The 23,159-nt window shown below is 37.5% G+C and overlaps 1 protein-coding gene across 5 annotated transcripts in view; it reads left to right on the top strand.

The window, feature by feature from the left end:
* Positions 1-23,159, top strand: part of CPEB3 (cytoplasmic polyadenylation element binding protein 3) — a 184,166-nt gene that overhangs the window by 29,356 nt on the left and 131,651 nt on the right. For 4 of the 5 annotated variants that reach the window (XM_069099228.1, XM_069099227.1, XM_069099225.1 and 1 more), the window contains one exon: positions 21,545-21,704. In XM_069099228.1, the coding sequence (XP_068955329.1) occupies positions 21,545-21,704 (160 nt within the window). The remainder of the gene's footprint in view (positions 1-21,544; positions 21,705-23,159) is intronic. The other variant, XM_069099226.1, reaches the window with a different exon arrangement.

The following is a 23,159-nucleotide window of genomic DNA, read 5'->3' as shown; positions in this document are numbered from 1 at the left end:
TTAGGTGACTGGTATTTAGACTATTGCTATAATAGAGATATGTTACTCTTTTTTCTGTTGTATTTTTCAGAAACGGATTCTATATCTTGCCTTCCTTCATTCTGATCTCAGGAAAAACTGAAGTTTTCTATCTTCCCTTTCCCCCTTCTATTTAGTCTCCTGGTTAACTCTCTGAAGATCAGGGAAGGGAGAGGAAAAGGGAAGGAACTAAAATCTCAAAATGTAGAACATATAAAGTGATGTGTATTTTTTATTGCTAGGTGAATTACTAGTACTGCTGCTACTACTACTTTTGACCATACTATCATATTGAATTCAAATTTTGGTACATAGTTGTTTTTTCCATCAGAATGTGAGCTACTTTAGGGCAGGGACCATGTTTCCATGTTTTTTTTGTATCCCCAAGGCTTTGCACAGTTCTTGGCACACAAATGCTTAATAAATATTTGTTGACTCCATGCTCCTTAAATCAGTGGATCTTTCTTGAATCAGGCTTCATGGAGGTAGCTTATTTATTTCTACAGCATTTTACCTCTCCTGTCATACTCTGTATTGGAGGTGGTCTGGTAGAAATTGGGAAGGAATGTGTTTATGAATGTTTAACAACCGGCTTTCTGAGCACAACACACTTTCAATTTTAAATTACATTATTAGCATTTTTCTATTACTTTCTTCAGTCTAGATAGTAAAACAACAACAACAATAAATCAAGCTCTGATTTGTAGTGTTTACCCTTTTGCAAGGTGTAATGGTCACACTGAAAATTTAACAATCTGTTCTTCCCAGCCCCAGATGGCTCCAGCGTTCAGAGCAGGTTAAGTTAAAACACTCTGTCTCCTTTTCTCTGTGAAATAGTGCTGGCTACTAGAGGCTTTGAACTGCCTCTGTAGCATTTTCAACTTAGCACAAAATAAATATACATATGCAATTGTGAATAACATTTTCTGGCACTAAAAATTGTGGATCTTTATGATATATTTAAATGTGTCTCTTGAGGCACTCCCTTCCTTGCATGTTGTGTTCTAGACAGGTTTACCTTGTCTACTCCTAATCTCTAGTTTAGGGAGTGTGTTTCCCTATCTCTCTCCATGGCCTTGCATATGTTGAGTTGCTTTTGTTTCTGTACCGAATTCTGTGATGAGAGTTTCTGAGCTGCCTTACTTGGTAATGTGTGGGCAGGCAGAAGCATTGAGAGCTGTGACTCACAGCAGGGAATTTGCATGAGCACCAAGGGGAGAAAGATGCTGTAGGGATGGCTTGTTGGAGTGCTCACATCTATCCTCTGCAAGGCAGAACTCTAGATCTGGCCCAGACTAACATCTGAATAGCCATATAAATTCTATTTCAGACCAAAGCCATTTGTTTAAGTTTAGCTTTCTTTTTGCTCTTAACACAAAGAGATATGGAGGCTGTAGTGGATAACAGGGGGCCATAGCAGAAGCGTTCACGTCGCGGCCCCTGTCAGATTCATATGAATCTGCGAATTCTGCTGCACATCTTTTCATCAGCAACGTGGTGCAAATATTTGGTTGGTTGAAATGAGTAATAGGATATACTTTTAGTGTCAAGGTTCCAACCCTCTGTTTCACAGATAGTGATTTTTTTTTGCGAACACATTGAAGGTCTGCAATAGGAAGTCTTTGTCAGAATGTCCACTGATCAGAAATACACAGTATGCATCATCTCCAAGAGATAGATAGATACACAGAGGACAGAATAACTAAGTTAAGACTTCCTGGAGGTGATCAGCCAGTGCAAAACTATATCCCCCAAATGATTTAATTTTGTTGAAATTAGAGCTTGTTTCTTACATCAGGCATAATGAAACACCACCTATACCACAGTCATTTACATGGATACTATTTGTTTACAACCCCCTGAAATGGAATTTTTCTTTATATTTCTTTTACAAATTTAGCTAGTAATGATCACTGTGATGCTTTAACTCTGTGATCCAGGAAAGTGGCAGCAAAGTTAAGGACCCAAGAACAGCACTTCAATCTGATCTAGCATCATTATCTAAGTCTTTTTTTAGTTCTTGATTGAATTTAGCATGATAGCTTCTCCTGCATATTTGTTAGTAAGCCATATATAGAAGGAAGGAAAATTGGAATCTAGCCCCGTGTCCCTGATAGACAAATTGAAGTATCCTCAGCACATGGACAGAACTAAAAATACAAAGTTGCTCTAAGAGATGATAGACCCCAAGATATTGAAAAGAAATGATTCCTCTCAACCAAAACAGATAATTATGATGTTTTCGTAAATATACTATTTATTTTTGCTAATTAATCTTGGATTACTGGAAAGACCCCTATATTAATGAAACAGAGATCAGGAATTCTCTGTCTCTTGGTCTAGTTAGCTTTTTTATCGTTTTATACTACATCCTTAAACCCAGCTAGACTTCTTGAAGATGAAGGATTTGGTCATAAAAGAGACTTGGAAGTGCATTCAGATTCATTACTACTAGGGGGGTGGGGTGGGGAAACCATGAAATGTTCCATTTGGTTAGCTGTATCTTCATGTGTGAAGGCTAGCAATGAGGTAGTATCTCTGTAGAAACAGCCCAACAGGATATAAAATTGAGTACCTGTAGAATTCCTTCTCAAAAGTGGTTATATATAAAGGTGGACATAAACATCTATAGTGATCAACCTATATGTCTGTGATCTGAATTGGGGCAAACCTGAAGAATTCACCCACTGTATGGGGTTTCTTATTGGGATGGCTTTTCAGATCCCAATGGTTATCTTAAATATTTTGTGGAAATTAGAACTCTTTCCCAACAAGGGGGTCCTGTACTTACAAGGACTCCTAGGCCTTGTGATATGCCATCTTGGAAGCACTGCAGTGATTGTGAGCTAGGATAGTTTTCTGAGGCCTGTATTGATCCAGACCAGAGCTCCAAGGAAATTCAAGGGCATAGAGCATAGAAAAATCATACACTCATGTCAAAATACTTGAAGAAAAGAATTATAAGATATTGTACATGGTAAGCACAAAATAGCATAACAAAAATGAAATTTATTGTTTCTTGACAGGAAATTACTTGTTATTGATATAAGGGTTATTCTCAAATCCGCTGTCTTGTAGGTCACTGACTTCTTAGAGCAAAGATGAAAATAGAACAAAAGAAGAAATACAAATGAAAAAAAGATAAAGGTGTCGTTAAAGCAACTTCTGCCTAACCTAACCCTACTGATATACTGAAAAATGGAATGTGGATGGAGAATCAGACATCAATAGAAGCAGTATTAATTTACTAGAGAAGCTTAATAGATAAAAATCAATTACCCTAAAGATCTCAGAGATTCCAGAAAATACCTCAGCCAGCAAACACTTGGTTTTGCCAAGCACATAGGTATGGCAGCCAAAGAGAGAACTTGTTTATAAAATTGATGGAAGATACTGGATGATTTTGATCAACATCCCTTCATTAAGCAGTGAGAAGCAGTGGAGGGGAAAATGAACTTAAAGCAAAACTGTGTGCCATCTTCCATCTCCCTCTCCCCCTAGCATTTAAAATGGAACTAGGACAACAGACCAAGGGGAAAAACACCAGAAAAAGGATCTATCGAGACATTAGAAAAAAAACAACAAAAAAACCCTCTTCACTCTAAATGATAGTACAGTCCTCACATTTGGACTCTAACATCATAGTCCCAGATATGGTATATGAGGAAACTGAATTTCACTGGAGAAAATAGATGAGAAAAACAGCTGGAATAGACCAAGTTTAAACACACAGAGTCTCTCCTTCCATAAAATGTCTGCTGTGCATGTGGTAAAATTATTTAAGATTCCTTGAAAGATGTAACAGAGAAGTTCAACTTTTTGCATGTTAAGTGAGGTGTAAAACAGGAAGATGCATACTTGCATGCTTGCTCCTGTCACAGAGGATGTTCATTATCACATCCAGACAGATTTATTTTAGAACAAGAATTCTTAGCCTTTTTTTGTATCATGGGCCCCTTTGGCTGTGAAACCTGTGGACCCCTTCCCAGAATAATGCTTTTAAATAATGGAAGGAAGTGTTAAATTTCACTTAGACATTAATGAAAATAAAATTGTCATTTTCCCCCTGAGTTCACAGACCTCCTGAAATCTATATATAGATCCTCAAGGAATCCATAGACCCTAAGTTCAGAATCCTTGTTATAAATAGTGTACTTTGCCAGATGCTTTCCTTTGCAGATAACAAGGCAGATTACATCAAGCCTTGGAACACCGCAAAGCTTCCCAAATAACATTCATCATCACTTAAGAGTTTGCCTTAACTATCTTCATGGAGGGGGAAAAAAGCACCTCACTAGATAAAGACTGTCTTTATTCCCACATAATGCTAGGAAGTTGGATGGATAGCCCATCTGTATATGTATCCTGTATTGGTACTGAGAATGAACTGAGGAGGAGAGCAGGGTGAATTGCCTTTGGGAAAATGCAGAGTTCTTTCAATGACCCTAAGCTTCTCCATGAAACAAAGACTCATCTTAAACACCATTTTAATTTTGATTATATTGTGTGTCATAGTCATGAAATGCCGTGATTTCTGATGAATTGAAGTTCATTTAAAGTGCAGTGGAGAGTAAATGGTAGCTATGTGGAGGCCACAAATAAAGAATTATGCAGGAGAATCAAGATAAGGTATTATCAGAAATACATGGGGAGAGGGAGAGAAATTGGACTAATCAAGTAGAAACCAGGTAATGATCAATGAACAATCTCTATGTTCTATTGGTGTCTACACAATGTCAAGACAATATAAGGGAAGCCCCCTGGCATATTTGGTGGATTACTCCCTATGTTAGATAAGAGGACATGGGCAAGAACTGCAAAGGATAGGCAGTTATAATCTGGATAGTTGAAAACAGTGCCCACATTGATGAGATCATAAATCCATTAGAATAGGCTAGTAGGACTCCATAGTAATAATAATATTAAAGTTTACATTTATATAGAACTTTATTGTTAAGTAATTTTCTAGTCATTTCCAACTTTCTGTGACCCCATTTGGAGTTTTCTTGGCAGAGATACTGGAGTGTTTTGCCATTACCTTCTCTAGCTCATTTTTACAGATGAGGAACCGAGACGAACAGGGTTAAGTGACTTGGCCAGGATCACATAGCTAGTATGTGTCTGAAGCCAAATTTGAACTCATGAAGATGAGTCTTCCTGTGCTCTATCTGCTGTGCCATCTAGCAGTCCCATATAGAATTTATAAGTTTGCAAGGCACTGAACATATGTTACCTCATTTTATTCTACAGGAGTCTTGTGAAAGTAGGTGTTACCACCCCCATTTTACAGATGAGGAAACTGAGGCCAAAAGGTGCTATGACTTGCTCATGGTCACAGAGCAAGGTGTCTGAGTTGGGATTTGAATTCAGGTTTTCCTGACTTCCAAGTCCAACTCTTACCCATTAAGCTGCCTGTGGTCAGCTTATACTCATTGCCATAAGTGGTTTGGTAGCAGGACATTCCTCTAGTCTGCATCTATCCATTCAGCCCTCAGTTAGGATCTTTAGTGCCACATCAGCTTGGAGTAAATAGGCCCCAGCCATCTACAGGAAGTTCCAAGAAAAAAAAATATGGATAGAAAAAAATTTGAGTAATGAAATAAAGCTTAAGTACCTTACCCATAATAGGCACTCAAATATTATTAAATTCACTTCAGTGGAAATGGAGCCCTAATTAATTAGGAAGCTATAATTGGCCATTTTTTTAGGTAACATATGTGAACAAAACATTGTAGTCACTCAGGGATATCTCTTGAACTTCTTGAACAGAGGACCTGAACTAGCAAGGAAGACTGCACCAATCCTGAGAGTCGCCTCCAGGCAGTAGGAAGTTAAGGGGCTTGTTTAGGGTTATATAGATAGCTTATGTGGGACACATAGGTCTTACCTCCCAAACCAAAACTTAACTCCCAAATTTCTAGGCCTTTCTTGAAAAGATAAAAATATTAAGCCTCTAGTGGTTTCTTATATTATACCACATTAAAGCATACATTGCCTAGCTAGACATTTAAGGCCTTACAATTTCCTTTGAACAGACTTTAACTAAATTATCCATTGTTCTTTTCATGCCTTTCCCCATTCAGTTATTTTCAACAGATGTGTGAGTGCCTACTATGTAGGCTATGTACAGTACTGGGATACCGTACTGAAGGTTATAAAGACAAAAATGAAACTATCATTATTCTCTAGAAACTTACATTCTATTAGGGTCAATTGTTTTTTGTTCAGTAACAGAAAATCTTGACTGTCAATTACATAAACGAAATAAAATATTTTCAAAATTTTATTTTTCTTTTGTTTTTACTTTGCCTACTTTTCCTTATATGTTCTTCTCTGTCACCCAAAGAACAAACAATAGCAACAAAAATTGAGAAAGGGAAGGGGAATAATTCAACAAAACTAAGCAACATACCAACTAAATCTGATAACAACACGGTGGGGGTCCACCTCTATGGTGGGGGTACCTCTGTAAAGAAAAAAGAGGTATATTAGAGTCAAGACGAGTTGAGCAAAAATACTGCCTTAGGTACTTAATGGTGGTGAGACCTTTAACCTCTTGCAACTTCAGTTTCCTCATCTATAAAATGGAGATTAATATTCGCACTTACTCCATAGGTAAAAGTGAGCTAGCATGTGTAAAATTCTTCGCAAACCTGAAGGTGCTATCTAAATGGTAACTATTATTAGTGGGGGCCTACTTTGGTCGTAGTTTCATCATATGATTAAATTAGCGCTGAAAGAACTGTGGCTATCATCCAACCCTCTCACATTCAGTTTCAGTTGTCTTCTTATTCTTCTTGATTGATATTATGATAGTCATTTCTTGTAATGTTTTTCTGGTTCTGATTACTTCACTTTGCATTAGTACATATAATTCTTCCCATGCATTCCTATGTTTTTCATGTTCATCGTTTTCTGTCACAATAACATTCCATTATATTTAAGTGCCACAACTTGTTTATTCATTGCCAGATCAGTAGTTGATATTCTGGTTTATATGCAATACTTCTTTCTCTCTTTGGTCTCCTTGGTTTTATGCCTAATAGTAGGATGTTGAAAAGTGTAAACACTTGAGTCACTTTCTTAGAGAAATTCTACATTGTCTTCTAAAATGGTTGGACCAGTTCACTTTTTCCCCCAAAAGATTACTATTTTTCTTATTCTATAGCCTGTCCAGTTGTCAATTGTTTTTATCTTTGCCAGTTTGCTGGGTATGAACCGTTGCTGTCAGAGTTGTTTTCATTTGTATTTCTTACTAATAGTGACTTGAAGCATCTTTTATTCATTTTTTTTTTTTAGTAGTTTGCAGTTCTTTTGAGTACTAGTAATTCACATCCTTTGGTCACTTGTCCATTTAGCCATGACTTTTGATGTCACACATTTTAGTTCCATATATATCTTGGATAGCAGACATTTAGATCATTGATGCAAAGATTTTTTTTTTAACAGATTGGTAGCTTCCTTATCCTAGTTGGGTTGATTCCATTAATGTAAAAGTTATAAATTCTTAATTCCAGAAATAAACTAGGTTTTCAGTAAATTGCATGGTATAAGAGCATTGGATTTGAAGTTGGGTATTTGAATCCTGGCTTAGCCACTTAGAATCTATGTGACCCTGGGCAGTTCTGTTATGTAAGCCCGATTTTCCTCATGTGTACTAGGAAAGAGGGGTTAAGCTGAACTTTGTGCTCTCTTGTAGCTCTAAGTCTTAATACATATATGCCAGCAGAGGTCCCGTTCTTTTCTTCTCCCTATGCTTTTCTTTGTTTTTGGCTAGTACTACTCTCTGATCATTTCTACTCCTAAAGGAGGGAACCCAGAATCTCCATGTCATTTGGCCCCTCAGGCTCACTTAACGGTTTCCCACTAGCTGTTTCATGGCTTCTGCAGTAATCATCCCTGCACCAATCACCAGCTACAATCTTTTTGGTAAGATAGAGGACTGTTGGCCCCAACTATCTGCTCTGATGCTGTGTCCTCCAGACCCTATCTGCTCATGAGGTACCCTAATTACCACATGTACTCCTAAGATTCTTGTCCCTTTCCATCCAACTCGTAGCTGAATCCTCATGTATCAGCCGTCTCCTCCAATCAAAGATTCTTAATCTTTTGGGTCTTTCTCAGAATGTTCTTTAAGTGTATAAATAAATACTAAAAAGATGGACATTGATCTAAGAGCCTGTGGAGAGACGGATTGAATGAGACTTGATAATTGCTTGAATGTGAAGGGTATAACAATAAAAAGACCTTTGTTCTGGTTATCTAAGTGATATCTCTTAAGTCAAATTTTTCATCGTAACCACTTGGTATGGGTCTCTTTTGTGTTTACTTGTGTATGTTGTATCTTACATGCTAGATTACAAGCAATTCATCTTTTTATCTCTACTACCATATTCAATGTATAGGAGCTTGGTAAAGTTTTGAAATGAATCAAAGCAAATACTCCTTGAAACAATGGGTAATAAATTTATGGAACTCATTGACCACCGAAGGTTTTAACTGAAAATGTAAAAAAGATTCAAAAAGATTTGAGATAAATTTTATAAGTGGTATATCTTTGTTGGGTTTACTATGGAAATTGGAGGACTTGCAGGGTGACCCTCTAGCCCCTCAAGTACGGCAGCCCTTTGACTGAATCCAAACTGTTCTGTGAAGTTTGGAGTCAAAGGGCCTCACTTGAGGACCTAGAAGGCCACACGTGGCCTCAAGGCCCCAGGCTCCCCACCCCGGGGTTAGACATTCTTAGTGGTTTGTGCTTGATAACCTGGACTGCCTTGTACCTTCTGAGTGTCCCTTTGTATGGCTGTCAGAGTCAGTATTAAGGCTGTTGGTCTGACCATAATGATGTGAAAATGGATTTGAAAGAATAATTGATACTATGTATAGATTCATTAGTAGAAGCTGAGTCAACCTACTTGTCCACCTTTGTGCTTTCACAAGACTCATTTAATGTCACTTTGTCAAGTTCCCCCTGAAAGCAATTTTCAAAATACAAAAACTCTGCAAGAAATGGAACCTTTAGAGGACAAAGTAGAACACAATAAGGGCAGCAAGAGTTATAAAAACATGACAACCAATAACCGGTCCATACAGAAGAAGATCAGTAACTACCCATGCCTTGGTCTTTGTATAATAACTCACTAAAATGTTTGCCTGCTACAGAGACCATGATGTATATATTGGCTACAAAGAACCACCTTCACGTCAGCTCAACAAAAAGTTAGCCACCATTTATGTCACTTAGCCATTAAAGCAGGAACTCAGTGGCACTTGATAGATGGGTTAGTAATCTGTTGGGGTAACCGTTTCAAAGTTTAAGATTCATTTCAATAAACGTCTGTTAAATGTTTCCTGCATGCAAAATGGTGTACTGACTGGAAATACTTCATTCAAAGGTTTATCTAGCACTTACTGTGTTCAGAGCACTGGGTTAGTTCCTGGGGAAAGATACCAAGTTTAACTAAGATGAAGCCTCTGTCCACAGAGAGCTTACAGTGGTGTAAGGAATTCAAATACTGACGATAGTGATACACAATATTACATAAGTGCTTTAGAGATTGTGTGGCTAGAGGACCGAGGGCTCAAATTGCACCTCTGATATTCACTAGCTGTGTGACCCCAGGTAAGTTACTCAACCTCCCTAAGACTGTTTCCTTATCTGTAATATGAGCAGGTTGGTATCTAGAGCTCTCTTCCAGCTCCAAATCTATGATCCTTTGTTCCTCTGTTATCTGAGGCTTGATGGGGAAGTTATTAACAACCAAGGAGGGGATCAGAGACATCCACATGGAGGTAGTGACAGTTGAGTTGAGTTGTGAAGGACAGGCAAGAAATCAGTAGGTGATGGGGGAAGGGTTGGAAAGGATTAGGCATCAATAATCACTGAAGTGATTTAAGCAATTTAAAATTTAAATTTAATGTTTTTTTTAAGCAATTAAAGAGAGTCAAAGGAAAAGATACCAATTTTGTCTCATTGTGAGGCTGCATATCATAGCAGAGTGCTCTAGGTGGTGTGAGGGTTCAATTTCTGGCTCCAACAATAGCCAGGCATTTGACCATGGATAATTCACTTGACCTTTCTGCGCCTCAGTTTTGGGTTGTTGTTGTTTTGTTTTGTTTTTCTGTAAAATGAACGTAAGAATACTTGCCTAGGTAGAGTTGTAAGAAGAGTATTTTGTAAACCTTGAAATACCATCAAATTTGAGACTGGGCCGTGTTTGCTTATCCTGCTATTTGATTCTCTTTGGTTATTGTGGGTCACTTAATGCACTTTTTTTGAGTGGAAACAATCAGGGTTAAATGACTTGCCCAGGGTCACACAGCTAGTCTGTGTCTGAAGTCAAATTTGAACTTTGGTCCTTCTGACTCCAGGGTTGGTGTCTACTACACCAACTAGGTGCCCCACACTTCATCCACTTTTTACTTCATTTTGGGGTCTTGTTTCTGTCTGTGAAAGGGTAGAACCATTCTTTCTCAGCACATACATACTTGGCGTTTTGGAGCTGTTGTTTCTGTTAGTGATACTTGGAGTAGGGAAAATTGTGCCTTTTGTCCTATCTACCTTTCTTGGGACCTGCCTCAACCCTTGGGGTTTTCTCACTTCTCACATCTCACATATCACTTCTACTGTGGTAAGAACTACCTTCACACCTCCTGTAGTAAGAACTTACTAGAACTGGCTTGCCTTTTTAAGAATTTGACCTTCCTTCAAGGTCCATGTCAAATAGTACCTTCTCCATGAAACTTCCTGGTCTCTCTCTGTGTTTACCTCCTTCCCCCTCCACAACAATTCATGATCTCTTTTAAAAAAATTTCTTCCATACTCTTTTAATTTGTATGGTACCTTACCCCCCCAAATTGTTATTTTTTGTTTTATATCACCCAAATTTTCCCCTGTATCCCTCTTCCTTCCAAGAGAGCCATTCCTTATAATGGAGAAATTTTTAAAAGAAGAAAAAACTCAGAAAAAACCAGATCAATATCTTCAAAATGTAGCAGCATATTGAATGTTTCACACTTGTGGTTCCCCCCACCCCACCCCTGCCAATTTCTGCAAAGGAATGGAATGTGGAAAGGGGTATATGATAATTTTTAATGGACTTGTATTTTTCTCCCTTCTACCTTGTAAAGAACTCTTGGCTGGTGATGGTGGTGGTATGGGGTGTGTGATAGCTATTTTCAAGTATTTGAAGGGTTATCATATAGAAAAGGGCTTAGACCTGCTCTCCTGGGCCTCGGAGGATGGAACTAGCAATACTGGGTAGAAATTACAGAGATGTAGCCGTGTGACCTTGGGCAAGTCACTTAACCCCAAATGCCCTCCAAAAAGCAAAAAAAAAAAAAAACAACAACAACAACAACCAGAAATTACAGAGATAAAGATTTAGATTTGAAGTAAAGGAAAATCTTCCTAACAGTGAGAACTGTCCCAAAGTAAAAGGAACTGTCTTGTGAGGTAGTAATTATCTCTTAATAGAGTCAATTAGGAAACATTTTAAAGCACGTATTATGTGCCAGGCATTGTACTGAGGCTCTGAGACTATAAGGAAAGGGCGGGGGACCAAACCTAGAGATCCTCAAGTGAAGGCTGCCAGTAGTGTTATAGGGGGAATTAAGGGTTTGGGTGCTGGACTTTTGAGGGTACCTTTCGACTCAGAAAATCCATGATTCCTTGAGCACAGGGACTATGTCTTGATGTATTTTTTAATTTCCAGTATTTAGGGCATTGTCCTATAGGTATTTAAATAAAGCACCTATTTAAATAAATAAATAAAGCATAAATTTAAACCTATTAAGTGCTATACTGTTAAAGTGAGTACTTTAGACTTTGAGGGGAAAAAAAGCATTAAAGAAATTGAGATTAACATGACCAGAGCAGATGAGAGTAAGATTTAGTTTATCATCAATTTTCGTGACACACTCAAAGGATTTTGACCACTTGTTACCCATTTCTGCTTATTATGGAGGGGAGGGGTAGAGGGAAGGGAAACAGACTTAAATTTGTGAAAGATTTCAGGTTAAGTGTAGGGCCATAGATTTAAAAGAAAGGACCCCAGAGAGCATGTAGTTAAGCACTTGTTTTTACAGATGAGGAAAGTAAAACACAACTATATTTTAAAAATTACTTTGAAATTTTGGGCCAACAGAATCTAATAGACTATTAAAGCAGAAAGGGGTTGAAAAGTATTGTCGTGTTTCAGATCCTTCCCTAGACTTCAGTTTTCTCAGCCATAAAGTGAAGTGGTTTATCCTTATCACATAGCTACTAAGTAACAGAATATTTTCTCAACAACGAGAAACAATGAGACCAAAGACTGGGAGGATTCCTTTTCTGCAAGTTTGTCTTTTTAAAATCTACATTATGCTTGGAATAGTTGAGATTGGTCCTTTGCTTCAGATTAGAGAATGAAAGGTTGATATCTTATGATGCCTTACAACACTATGATTGCTTATGTAGGAAATACTAGAAATATAGTTATGCATACATAGACTTGAAAATCTGACGTGAGACATTTTTCCAATGAGTTAAATATATAATATTCACACACACACACACCAGAAACATAGACACAAACATATATACATCTCTTGTTAGGAACTCACCTAGTACACATGCTATACAAACCAGGAAAATACCTACAATCAAATCCAGTTTGACATAAATTATCTCCAATTTTTGACAGAGGATTATCTGAAATAGACTTGATATTTCAATCTGAAATCAAATGCTGATGATTGCCTGGGGAATACTAGTTGCTCAGCTTCTGCCATGAAACACCAAAATTTTGTAAGAACATTCAACCCAATAAACCTTTATTAAGTACCTACTATATATACACATTTTGGTTTTTGTCCACCTAGTCTTCATTATTCAATTTCCCTAGAGTACCAGATCCTCAGTTCAAGTTCTGGATCTATTAACTAGTTGTGTGAGCTTGGTTGCTAAACCTCTCGGAGGCTGTCCTTACTTATTCTTCAGACCAGTTTCAGACCAAATTTGTACTGATTACCATCTCTCTGTACTGCCAAAGGGCCTTCCTTCTTTAAATCTATAGACTTAAAACAAATTTTTTTTTGTTTCTCTATCCTGCCTTTTATTTCTCATCTCTAGTTCTTTCTTAGTTCACATCCCCTAAAGCTGTAGAGTAGTCTTCCAGAAGAACATTCAGGTACCTTACTGGGTCACATTCTAACTTGATTTGGAAACACTTTTGAGCCCTAAAATGCCAGGATAAGTACGGTAGAGTTTCATGAATGAGAAAGACATATTCCTATATGTGTTTGCGTTTGTTGAGCTACCTCACCCATTTGTATTGATCAACATTTTCAATGGCATGTTTATCAATTGTAGATTACATAAAAGTAGAAAAGGTAGCTAAAAGACTGACGGAATAAAGGTGTAGAAAATCTCAGGAGGCTAGAACAGTGGGTCAAATTGAATTTAAAAAAGAAAAAAAAGAAGTCAGTATTGGAGTTAAATGTAAAATGTATACTCGGATTGAAAAAAAAATTGATTTCATAAATCCAGATGGAGAAAGGTATAACTAAACAGTAGTTGGTGTGGAAAAAATATTTAAGGGTTTAGTGTATTGTTAGACCAAATTGAGTCGACAGTGGGACACAGCAGATGTTTGTATAACTCTTGTAGCATTATACTGCTTTATATACATGATGTTATTTGAGCCCCGCAACAATCCTATGAGGAATAGGAAGGACCATAACTAGAGCAGAGCAACTTGGGGTTTGTCCCAGCATGCCATCGTTTAGAGAGCACTGGCAGTACTTTTATTCCTTTCAGCAGGGTAGACATAATTGAGCTCAGCACATAGTTAGCAAGAATAATTATTTAAAGTAGGAAGCTGCCAGATGGCACCCCTCCACAGGGCCTTGTTTCTGAGGATCTGTCCTCACCCAGTAATCCCATACCTGAATGTGTCTTTAAAAAGTTAATTTAAGAATGTACTTCCTGCTGTTTGTCCTAGATGCTTTTTGTGAAGTTGGCATTGGGGATCAAAATCACGAGTTATGGTTTTGTAGATAGTACAACTGGTATTATCTATATTTTATAGATGAGGAAACTGTCTCCCTGGTTAAATGTCCATAGTCAGATAGTAACAGAGTTGAGATTTGAAACTCTCTTTGACATTGTAGCCAAAAAAAGCTAATGCTTTCATGGGGATAGATTCTCAGTACTGAGTAGAATGAAAAAAGGTATTAGTCTTCCTATGGTCTGCCTTATGTAGACTACATCTGGAATATTGCCTTCAGTTAAAATCTGGGTGCCACGTTTTGGGAAAGACAATGATGGTTTGGAATGAGACCAGTGGGCAACGAAGATGGCAGAGGGATTGGAAACCATGCCAAATGAGGATTGAGAAAACTAGAAAAGAAAAAAAACTTGGGGGAAGGGTGTGCGGGGTGTGAACATCATGTTTTTTTTTTATATTTAACAGGTCACATGGTAAAGACTAAATACCCTTTTCCTTTTAATACTTCTTGTCCTCTGGTCCCCTTCTTAAAGTTGCCACTTTTCTTCATTCCCATCCAACTTAATTTTGAGCCTTTCTCAAAGGTTTTCACTACTCTTATATTTTCGACCAAACTCCTACCTGGTGCTATGCTTATATTATTCTTTCCTACCAACTTATTGTCCATACCATCTATTACCTATCCCATGAACACATTCTGTGCTTTCCTACCTCCATGCCTTTGCTCATGCTGTGTATCTTCTGTCTAGAATGACCTCTCCCTGTTGAATTTTTACTTATCTTTTGAAGTTGAACTCAAATACTACCTTCACAACCCCATCATCTTAACAACTTTCCTACTCAGACCCCACGCAGCAATTTTGGTCCTAACAATATATTATTTGATGAGGCTGTCTATGTTTATGTCATCTTGCTCTTCACCTTGTAAACTCTATGAGGGCAGGGACCTTCTTATTTTCCTGAATGGCTTTACAGATAATAGACAATGAATGATTGTTTGATCCTAAATCGACCTTTTGCTGCATTGGTATCAGACTAGTTTGGCTGTACTTTTTTTAGTCTAGGGGAGAGGAAAGCAAAGTTGACTTATGTGACTGTGAGTCAGAAAGATTGGGTAATAATAATAGGTCACATTTCTGTGTCACTCTGTGGTTTGCAAGCCACTTTTTATAGAACAACCCTGTGAAGTAGATTATCTCTGTTTTACAGATAAAGAAACTGAGGCTGTGAGAGGTTGTTTTTTTAGTGGCAGTGTCAGCGTTTGAGCCTTTATCTTTGAATGTCAGGTCTAATGCTATGTTCAATATACTATTCTATCTCCTTCTCTGATGCCCCACCCTTAGAGCCTCAGGTAGCTCTCTTATACTGCTGGGAAACAGCAGGGAAAGGTAGGCCTGAGATTGCACCAGTAGATGGTTTTGCTAAGTTCTTACTTCCCAAACTGTGGACCACAGGCTTCCCAGAATCCATAGCTCCCTAAATAAGGAATCACACCTTCTATAGAAAAAGCAAATGTTTCATATATAGTAATATTCTTCAGGCATATATAGATGCTGTTGTGATAAAATCATAAATACACTTGAAAGTATTACTGAACTCATAGTAGCTTTTGGTTACATATTTGTTCAGTGTTAGTAAGTTCAAGTATGATCATGTGGGAATTAGGAACTTTTTTTTCTTTAAAAATGGTTCCTTATACCCAAAGACTGGGTAAATCCCATTGTGATAACCTCTTTTTTTTAAATTAAATTTTATTTTTTTTTTAAGCAATCGGGGTTAAGTAACTTGCCCAAGGTTATATGGCCAGTTATTTCTGGGTGTGATGCTAAGTATCTGAGCTGGGACTCGATCCCAGGTCTCCCGACTCTGGGGCCAGTGCTCTTACTCACTGTGCCACCTGGCTGCCCCTAAGCAATTGGGGTTAAGTAACTTGCTCAAGGTTACACAGCCAGGTGTTTCTGGGTGGGTGCTAAATATCTGAGCCTGGACTAGATCCCAGGTCTCCCGACTCTGGGGCTGGTGATCTTACTGCGCCACCTGACCACCCCAATAACCTCCTTTTTTGAGACAATTACCTGCTAGCTGAGTGTAGTGTATTGTTCTGAGGGTATGGGTTTACAAAAGGCTCGCCTGTATAGGAAGGGCCATGTCTCCTGAATAGAGTTAGGTTGGAGAGAGAATGGGAGGAAGGTTCAAGAAAAGAGGGTGGTAGGGTCCAGAGGATGTTAAGTTAGATGAAAAAAGGGGAGGTTAAAAAGATTCCTATCCTGCCACTTAAGTGGCTTTATGGCTTGGGTGTATGAGTCACTTCATCTCTTAGGGCTTCAATATCCCTCTCTCTATACAGTATATGGAAAAGCTGGAGTCACAGAACCAGCTCCATTCCTAGTTTACTACTTCTGTGATCTTGGGCAAATCATTTAACCTTGCTGGGCCTCAATTTCATCATCTATAAAATGGGGGGAAGAGGTGTATCATATGAACTCCAGAGTCCCTTCCAGGTCTAGAACTAATCCATCTAACTCTTGAAGTTCCTTCCTGCCCAGGACATTCTTTGCTTCTCTAAGATACTAGAGCTAAGCATAGCTTCTTCTGGCTCACCCTGTGGTGAAGAGTTGGACCTCTGCAGTGCTAATATACCAAAGTAAGAGAATAAGATGCAATCATTGAATTCTTTTGAAAAGTTCTAAAAAATTTCCTGGTGTGTTTTTAGAGAAAAAATTAAAACATGATTTCAATTCCCTTTCCTTCCACTATATAGGTTAATAAAATAGAGAGACTTAAAAGTTAGTGAACAATCATAACAGAGGTTGTTGAATGAAAACTGATTGCCTAGTTTTAATGATGAGTCATTAATTTTGACATCAAATGAAAGACAGTTTGATCAGGTGAAATACTGGACTGCAGTTCCCCTGCTTTGTCCTTTTATTTCTATTTGGTTGTTGTCTTCTAGGTCATTCGTTCAGTTGTGTCAGAAAAATGTGTTACTTGTAAAACAAAATAAATAAATAGTATGTGGCAAATAGAATTTGACTAGGCTTGGCTAGAATTAATTTTAATCAGTAAGTCTCTCTAAGGACTGACGTTTGTTCAATTAAGAACCTTCTACAAATTCAGCATCATGTCCTTCACAATGTCCCGTATTCCACATGTTGATTATTAGACAAAACTAATAAGAATTGGTTCTATGAAACTCCAGAGGTTTGTTTATGTTCCACATGAGCACACATTGAAGTATACAGTTTGTCGCAGTTGCTTCTCTGGCTTCTGTTAACTTTCAGGCCACCAGGTGCAAGGCTGGTCATAGGCAAAGCAGCAATATTGAGTTTAGGGTCCTAACCAACTCCCAGGGCAAGCCTTGGTGTCCTATCTGCTCTACTTTCCTAGACTGTTACTGTCATATTATACTGTTGCCTGCTTTGTAGCACTGTGCTCTCTCTAGGACCCCTTCCCTTCACTCCCAATTTATATGTCCTTACAAGGTTATCCTTTCCAGGATACTGTATCTCTGCCTCCAAACAGTCTGTAGCAATGAGAGGGAAGTAGAGGTTGCCTTCCAGGTAATTTATGTTGAGGTTAGGGTGAAGGTGGGGAGGACTGACATTGATTTTTGTTTATTATTATTATCTCTAGTTGCCTTATCAGAAAATGAGGAGGCTTGGGTTAGGTGGCATCGTATGGTAGGAATTTCAGGAGAACTTGACAGGGAGGGCTGGTGGCATCATAGATTTACAACTCTAAGGTACTTAAAAGTCAAGTAGTCTGCTTTTTTCCTTTTACAGATGAGGAAAACTCAAAGGTCATCTAGTCTAAGAACAGACCTAGTCAAAAAGCTCTATAACATCCTGGGTAGGTGGTCATATAGTCTCTACTTAAAAACTCTGATCAATGAGGAAAAAACTATCTCCGGGGGCAGCCCATTCAATACCTCTTAATTGTTAGGAAGTTTTCCTACATATTGAGCTGAAATCTGCATTTCTACAGCTTGCTCAGTCAGAGAGTTTGTCCAACAAAGGAGCTTGGGACTAGAAACGAATTGTGTTTTATCAACCTATACCCATAGATTGGTCTAAATAAATTGTCCTTTACCTTTTGGTTCTTACCATATTCTGTGTATAATAATGTGGCAACCTCAGCTACTTAGCATACTACTGAGCACCGAGAAATCAACACATAAGAAGTCCCCGAGCAGCAGATTCAGTGATGCTTATGTGCTCCTTTTGGAAGGAGTCTTTTGTGCTCACCTCCCCAGGCAGATGATGGCTTGAGTTGCACAATTGTAATAACCTCTTACCTATTGCATTCCACACAAATGATAAAATATTCTTTCTGATATACAAGTACCTCAGAAACCTGTAGTGACATAGATTTAGAATGAGATTAGACCTGAGAGATCATCCAGTTCAGGCTCTTCATTTAGTAGATGAAGGAAATGACTTGCCTGAGGCCACAAAGTTGTAAGTGCCATAAGTCAGAATTTGAACCCAGATCTTCTGAATCCAGATATCTAGTATTGTTCATACTATAACAAGCTGCCTCTAGGATGATTACCAACTATTCAATTTGACATTTAAAGACTTCTGTAAACTTTTTGACCTTTATTCCCAGCCTGATTTCATTCTTCCTTGTACTCTATAATCCAACCAAACTGGACTAACTATTCCCCTTGCCCAAGATGCATACCTGACTCATTTCCATCTGTTGAAATCTTTTTCTTCCTTCAAGACTCAGGGTAGTTGATGGGCTTTGTCCTCCCAGCTGCTTCTTTCTCTTCCTCCCCAAAAGTTCAACATTCCTTCATGCCATTGGTACCACTCAGGTTGTAGAGAGGCCCATAGGATTAGGAAAAGAAGCTCAGAAAATTTTCTCAATTAGTGTAGGTAATGGGTTTTCATTCTGCTTCCTGATTACATCTCTCCCTTACCTATGACTTGCTCTCCAACCCCATACAATAACTTGTGTTGGGACCAATATGATAACATTTCTGAAAATTGTGACATTCTTAAGTAATAGTTGTGTGCACTAACTTGAGACTTGCAAAAAGACTATAGAAAAATTAAGAAAAAATTATTTTCATTCCGATGGGATGGGGAATGCAGGGACAAATGAGAGGCAATATTGTTGGAAAAGACCACTTAGTCTGCCAACTTTTAATGGTTCAGTTACCAAGGATCATGAAGAGTTATCTGAATTCATATGATGACTTTTGCTACCTCTAATACTTTTATCCCATATTTAATGAAATTTATAATAAAAATAAGCTGGTTTATCAAAACTTTCTGTAATCAGAGATAAATACTGTAACCTTCTGATCTTTAGAATTATATAAACATACTTTTTTATATCCTCAAAATTAATGTGTGGATACTCCAATCCCCCCTTGTGGGATTATCTGTTTATAATATCAAACAATTCCACTCCCCCCCCCCATTTGCACAACTTTCATAGATCTTTCCATATTTCCACATTTTCTTCCATATATTGTTCCATTGCCTTCTCTAGTCATCGTGCTTCTCATTTGAAAGCTGTCCTACTTACACTTTTGCCAGTAAACATGTCCATCGCCACAGAGCCAAAAGAACATTGGATCTGCCATCAGAAAAGCTGAAATCAGATTTTGATTTGACCATTTATTTGCTATGTGACCTTATCTTCATATCTCTGGGCCCCATTTTCTTATCTGTAAAATGAAGGACTTGGAGATAATATTTAAGGTGAATGGTGAGATTTGCTTGGAGTCAGGAAGACACAGGGTCAAATCCTGCTCTGACAGCTTCATGTGATATTAAACAAGTCACCTAGTCATTTAGTGTCTCTAGTCTGCTTTCTATGTCAAGTTACAGATTAATTTTATGTTTGCTTCAATGGAGGGAGTTTACACGCTTGGAATTTTCTACACTGATACCACATTTATGCAACCCTTCCCTCTATCTCTTCTCCCCGAATCTGAAGGGCCCTTTAAATGCTCAAATCTTAGGATCCTGTGGTGTCCTTCTATGGGTGTTCAGAAGAGCTTTCAAGTGACCAGAAGAAAATATTTCCAAAATCTCTCTTGGACTTATCCTAAAAAATAAAAAAAACACACACATACATTTATATGCATATGTATGTACATGCATACATATGTACACACACATATACATATATCACTAGAAGCATTGACCAACTATTTCTTGCTCAACTCATCTAAGCAGTTTGCTCAAGAAAAAAGGACATTGCCTCTGTATGTACTCTTCTAAAAACCTGATGACCCTGTAAGACTGACATTTTCCACATTTCAAAATGCCTAAGAGCTTCTCTCATAACATTCTTGAATTTTAATATAGGATCCCAATTCTGTGGTTTACATGGAAGTTCTTCATTTGTCACACAGCTGAGCTCAAAAACTGTACTTGTGGGAACATAGGGTCATAGATTTAGAGCTGGAGGAAAACTTAGAGGCCACTAAGTCCAACTCCTTCACTTACTAGTGAGGAAACTGAGGAACTGAGATGTTAAGTGACTGGCTCATGGTCATCTAGCCAGTAAGGGTCTGAGGTAAGATTTGAGCCCAGGTCTGTCTCCAAGTCTAGCACCATACCCACTATACCAATTTGAGCTTTTTATTCCCTACTTAGATCCAAGTTCTTGGAAATTATATACATACCTATGTTATTCAACTATTTCTATTTGAGACAACAATGTAGAACTTGATTTTCTTGCCTCCCCTCCAAGTATATACAAGTGTAAATAATACACACACACACACACACTAGTGAATCAAATGCTTATTGTTTTGTTTTTAATTGATCCCATAAATCATTGTGAAAGCAATACCCTGGGTATAAGCCTTTTTTATGTGTTAAAGTTGTAAGTAACCACCTTGGACATGTCACTTCATCTCCATGGTTCTTTGGTTTCACCTATCTGTAAAATGAGGGTATTAGACAAGAGTTCTGAAGTTCTTTTTGGACTCCAAAACCTATGATCCTATATGAAAAACCATCATTTGTCAAAAATGATTAGGAGTAGATAAAACTGATATTTTCTCTCAGAATCAAGTAGTAAAAGTTTTAATAATTCATCATCGTTAACATGGTCAACTTTTGTTTGTCCAGGGAAAGAAGTTCAGCTTGGAGATTGTGCTATTGCCATCTTCCCCTACACTTTCCTTATGTTGGTGGTAATTGTCCTATTCAGGAGTTCTGTTGCCTCTTAGTGCCATGGGATGGCAGGCAAAGGAAGAAAAGGGAAAATCCTAGAGTTAATAACTCAGTGATAAGATAGTTTTTAGCATTTTATTTGGCAGAAAGGCCAGTCTGAGTGACTGAAGCATGCAAGTTAAAGACCATTTTAAGAGAACCTCTACAGTGTTATTCAAGTGTACAAGGGTGTATAAACTAGGCTTAAAAATGTGTTGTCAAGTAGAAGTCCTTGCTTGTAATTAGCATGTTGCATATGTTTCATATATTTAATTGGGATTAGGAAGCAAAATATAGTGTTTCTATGTGAAGACATTTTTATTATATGCTGTTTTTGTCTTGTGTTTCTGTTTCTAGGACCGGAATAGGCCCTATGACACATTTAACTTGCACTCTTTGGAGAACTCTTTAATGGATATGATAAGGACTGATCATGAGCCTCTGAAAGGTAAACACTACCCTCCCAGTGGCCCACCAATGAGTTTCGCTGATATTATGTGGAGGAATCATTTTGCAGGTTAGGAATATTCATACGTCCATTCCTTGCTTGGTGTTTTAAATGAAAATCAGCTGTTTAAGAAATAATTGCTATGAATTTGCTGCTAGTAAAGTGCCATGAATGTATTTAAAGTTGATTTTTTTTTCCTCATAAAAATCTGGTTCATCAGTACGAGATAATCAAGGTTGCCTATTTTAATTCTCAAATTCCTTTGGAAAGTCTGTTGGTTGTTGGTATGATCCCCACTTAAAACGAACTGCCCAAGGTCATCTAAGGAGTCCAAAACCAAAGAGCTGAGGGAACTTAGTTTCTAGCCTTGTTCTGTCCTTTCTGGACTAACAAGCCCACTGTGTTTCTGTCAGCCACTGTCACTAATTTGGTAGTATTTTCCATAGACAACTTGAAACAACTTTATAGGAAAAAGACTCCATCTTATGACAGAAAAAATTTTTTTTCTACTATCTGAAAATAGTTACATAGAAGAGGGTAATTAGCTATCTTCTACTTTCACTGATAAAGGAAAAAAGAATGACTCGATCTTAAGATTGATTTAGGTTAAATTTAAAGAAGACAGTATGAGATAGGATGGCTTGGTGGATTGAGAGTGTGCCTTGTCAGGAAAATCTGGATTTCAAGAACTACCTCCACAATGAGTGTTAAAAATTGTTTGTGTTACACATAATGAGGGGAAATAAATTATTCATTTAAATTTAATTAAGTTAATCTAATTCTATTTATTATATATTTAAGTATTTATTAGACAGCAATATTTTTGTTATATATTTAATGCTACATTTAATATAATATATAATATAGTAAATATATTTGCTTATTATGGAAATAAATAAATTAATTTTAATTTAGTTTAAATTTACATAAAAATTTTTTTTAAAAAAAGAACTACTTCCCACATATAGTGGGTGTGTGATCCTAAGCAAGACACTTAATCTCTCATAAATCTGTTTCCATAAACCTGTGAGCTGAGACTAGAAGTTGCATAAGACTTACTGATCTGCATTTGTAAAGGAAATTCCTTCACTGGAAGTTTCCTACATTAATGAAATCATAGTAGGTCTGACCCAAAAAAAAATGGTAGGGAAGACTACTGACCATAAAAGTCTACAATATCAGACTTAATTCTCTGAAAATCTTTAAAACCAGTAGAGATATTACTGACCTCATTAAGGTCAACTTTTCCTAGATACAGGGACCAGGGACTCCATAATCAATTAAAGTTAATTTCTAGTCCTAATTTATTTAAATATTTTGATGGTGGTTATATATGTGGTACCTTCTTCATGGTCATGGGAGCAGCTGAATAATTGAGAACCACAGGGTCAAGCATTTTTCTAATTTGATCAAGGCTTCTTAACCCTTTTTGGGTCCTGGGCCCCTGGGCATCAGGATAATGTTTTCCATATATAAAATAAAACACAAAGGATTACAAAGGAAACCAAAAATTAGTGAAACTAA

The sequence above is a fragment of the Petaurus breviceps genome, unplaced genomic scaffold (genome assembly GCF_028583685.1).
Source record: "Petaurus breviceps papuanus isolate PSGF00001 unplaced genomic scaffold, PetGlider_PUasm1.0 37, whole genome shotgun sequence".
Classification (NCBI taxonomy): Eukaryota; Metazoa; Chordata; class Mammalia; order Diprotodontia; family Petauridae; genus Petaurus; species Petaurus breviceps.
Note: the sequence above shows the minus strand (reverse complement) of the source record. Positions and strands in the feature narration are given on the sequence as shown.